The sequence below is a fragment of the Sodiomyces alkalinus genome (assembly GCF_003711515.1).
Source record: "Sodiomyces alkalinus F11 unplaced genomic scaffold SODALscaffold_14, whole genome shotgun sequence".
In the NCBI taxonomy this organism is placed as follows: Eukaryota; Fungi; Ascomycota; class Sordariomycetes; order Glomerellales; family Plectosphaerellaceae; genus Sodiomyces; species Sodiomyces alkalinus.
Window position 1 is genome coordinate 661,527 of NW_021167092.1, and position 3,822 is coordinate 665,348.

The 3,822-nt window shown below is 42.0% G+C and overlaps 1 protein-coding gene across 1 annotated transcript; it reads right to left on the reverse strand.

Moving 5' to 3' along the window:
• Positions 1-347: 347 nt before the first annotated feature.
• Positions 348-2,253, reverse strand: SODALDRAFT_329461 (hypothetical protein). The gene has a single exon (XM_028610950.1). The coding sequence runs from the start codon at positions 2,112-2,114 to the stop codon at positions 468-470; it is 1,647 nt and encodes a 548-aa protein (XP_028462617.1). The 5' UTR covers positions 2,115-2,253; the 3' UTR covers positions 348-467.
• Between the last annotated feature and the right edge of the window lie 1,569 nt (positions 2,254-3,822).

The window sequence follows — 3,822 nt, forward strand, 5'->3', positions numbered from 1 at the left end:
GTTATAGATATAGATCTATATATTTACAAGCCTTAATTACATTAACAAATCAACTGCCCTATTACTATTCTACGTTATTATTTAGTTAAGATATTCGTATTAGTCTTAAATCTTATATATTAGTTAATTAATAATACCGATGTTTTTATGCCTACGATTCTATAATATACTAGGGCCTAGGGCGGAGCGGAGACTAGATCATAGAATCCCTGAGTTATCTAATTCTTATTAAGATAAGATTATACTAGATACTAGTTTACTTATGCCTAATACTAGTACTCTTAAAAACTATTCTTTATTCGTTTACTAATTATAGATATAGAATATCGAATAAATTATTACTAAAAGTCTAGACTATTAAGAGAATGATTATCACGGCTGCACTAGCTAACTCATGAAAAGGCATATGCTTACAGATACACCGACGGATAGAAAAGCAGATATCCCTGATAGTTAGGCTACTATCTCTACATGCTCTGTTTAGACAGTTTACGTTCCGTTGCGGAAAGCCTAGCAGGAATATCTAGACCAGTAATGGCAGTCTCTGTGGCTATCCCACCGTCAGGCTCTGTTGCGGAGACTGTAGCAGTGACAACGTCGGGATCGAGTCCCGGCGTAATACCTTCAGCGACGGGCATGGTGAGTTCCGTGGGCACTGGGTCGTCTGGATTCGGAACCATATGTGGAGAAGTCGCCAGGGATTCGGGACTGCTCTGCCACTGGCCAACTTCTGCCTTCAGAGATTCAAGCTCCTTTTGGAAACGTCTCCCGAAAACATCGATGTAGTAAGTTGCGCCATTGTATACACTCCATGAAAAGACGACCATGAGGAACGCAGACGAGGCGTAACGACTGAGGAACCACAGCGGACATGGTATCATGGTCAGCATTGCGTAGAAGCATTGAATTGCCATGAAAGCCGGTTCCTGTAGCGCGTTGGGAAGTGACAAGACCAGTTTCCCAATCCATGACTTCGAATACGATCGCCGAAGCCAAGTAAACGATGTCGGCCGGCCAGCAGCGATCTTTTCCCGCCGGCGGACTGTTATGAAAAAGTAATAGGACAGTTGCCAGACCGCATAAGGTACTGAACTCCAGGCCAACATGGACAAGATGTTGACAGATGCTGTTGCCGACGCCACAGGAGAATGTTTCAGATCCCATATAGCAGGAAACCGACTTGCCTGTAGACCATCAGGCCACAAATGGACCATGCAATGTAGAGTCGCACAAGGCATGATATGGATGAAGAGCGATGTGACCTTGTCGAAGCTGTGAAAGACGAGAGAATTTCTCCACATGATGATGGCAACGGCGTTATTCCCAAAGGCAAGGCAGTAGACTGACGTGAAGAGGTGCTTCGAGTTAGGAAAGACCCAAATGCTGATCATAAGAAGAAAATTGACGAAATAGCACAAGTCTGCCAGGAAGTAATGGTAACCCCGACGGTGATACGTGAATACACGTATGGGCATGAAATACATCAACTGAGCGGTGTACCAAATATGGAACGATTGAGGGTGGCCTCCGATCAGGTACCCGCTGATGAATATGTTCATAACGCCGCAAATGAACGATATTTTCTCGCGCAACGTGATGATCTTCGTGTCACTCCACCTTCCTGCAAGCTTGTCGACTCCAGCGCGCATCTGCCTGCGGTATCTTTCGAGCTGTTCGTCGGGTGTAGGAATGCGACGTCTCCATTCCTCGACCATGCGCACCCGGGCGTGTTGGCTTCGCGATTTGAATGCATCTTTAGACTTTCGAACTTTCTGTGTCTGTGCCGATATGCCTTTCTGGAGCTTCTCAAGATGGTGTGGTAGAGCAAAATTGTCGAGAATATCTAAAACCGTTAAACGGTCGAGAGGTGGAAAGACGTCCCAGTCTTCGTGATGGGAGCTGCTGCCGGAAAAGGAAGGATTTCCTGACAACTGAGGGCTACCAGGCGTGACTGCGCCAGACGGAGGACCCAGCAAGATATCGTGATCCGCAGCGGGAGAGCTGGAAGATCGGACATCGATAGCGTCGCTGGGCCAGGGAGCGCTAGCGTTGTCAGGCACAGGTGGACCCGCGCCGTTGCCACGAGTCTTGCCAAAGGGAGTTGATTCCGCCATGTCGAAGTATGAAACGTGAGACGTTTGTTAATGGAGATGTCGCTCGTAGAAGGCACTTCTTGGGGAGCTGCAAACGAGCCGGAAACCATCCGACTGTCGAATACAGCGTAGCCGTCAGAGGATAAAACACGATAAAAACGGTCAGATTGAGAGGTTCCAAATTAAGGGCCCTACTAGGGAGCCAGTACAGATAACTATTTTGCCAGTAAACCGGTAGGTCCCGCCAAGCATAATAAGCTACCTAAATACTAACCTATTTTGCATATACACTTCGAGTACCTAAGTATATAGTTATAGTCTCTTTCTAATTAATCTACTAGTTTCTTATACACCCCCTCGAAAATTAAAGTAAAATACTAACCTATAATACTATAGCCGAAGAATAACGACCGTATAGCTCCGGCCTACCCTCTAAGGTTTATATCTTATATAAGCAGGGCTTTAAAGCCTTTATTACCTACGCCTACTCGAATAGCTATAGCCTTATTATAAACGAATAGTATCCCTATAGTAGACCGCCGATACGTATCACGTACTATTACGGAAAAGGTCGGGCGCCCGTGGCTTAAGATACTTAATTCTACGAGTTAAAGCGTTGGAGGACTATAACTCAGATAATAGCCTACCCTTTTAAGGTTAACCTCCGTTATCGCAATAACCTTAGAGGGTGGGTTATAGAAGTCGTGGCCTCCTATAATATAGCGCTATTAAGCTATTACTATAGCTAGGTCGAAGCTAGTTCTTTTAGTCGATTCCGGATAGAAAGTATCGTATTATATAAGGATAATATCGTTATTATATAGAATAGCGGTATTCGGCCCCGCGAGATCGTAATAAAGATCCGGATCCCGGAATCCATTTTAGGGTTTTCTTCGAGTAGGTAAGTTTTACAGATCGCGAGGTCTAATATCACGAACCTACTAGCCCGTTACCGCCGTAAAGAACTTACTAGGAGGACTCTAATTTAATCGCTTTATAAAGTAAGCTATCTTTATCTATTATATAAACGTATATTAACTTATTAGTAAATTAATAATTAGGACCTCTTTTATTACTATAATTACCGCGATTAACTTCACCGAATCTAATATCTTTTTATCACGCCGAAATTAGTAATTAGTCTTATAGAATAAGCCCCTAATATTCTAGTTATTAATATAACCTATAAAACTAATAAGTTCTATATACTATTACTTAACTTTTATAGAATATCGCTACTCCAGAAGTCCTTCTTAATCGCGATCGCCTTTATAGATAAAGAGAAGGAGTACTAATATACCTAGGCGCTTAAGGCTTTAACCGATTATATCTTAGCTAAGGGTTTACCGCTATTATAGTATATTATTACGGACTAAGAGCTCGCGTTAATAAATACCCTAAATCGCTATATATGCTTAAGGCAGGTTTCTAATATTCTATAATACTAGTATATTAATATAAATATACTAGTAAAGACTAAGGGCTCCATTCTTAAGCCTATTAGGCTATCTAGTAGCAGGGTAGAATAGTATATTACGTTCTATATATTTTTAAACGATTAGAATTCGTTAATTTCGAACCTAATAATTAAGGTCTTCGCGGAGCGACTCTAAGTATTTAAGTAATGGGGTAAGTACCTAGAAAAAGCAGTTAATTACGCCCTAGGCATTTAGACTAATCTTTTTAAAGATAACATTATAGATTACTACTTAAATCGGGTATCCTATTT

Bases quoted from the DNA above. Each gene is read 5' to 3' on its own strand.
- SODALDRAFT_329461 (XM_028610950.1), bottom strand. From the start codon at position 2,114: ATGGCGGAATCAACTCCCTTTGGCAAGACTCGTGGCAACGGCGCGGGT.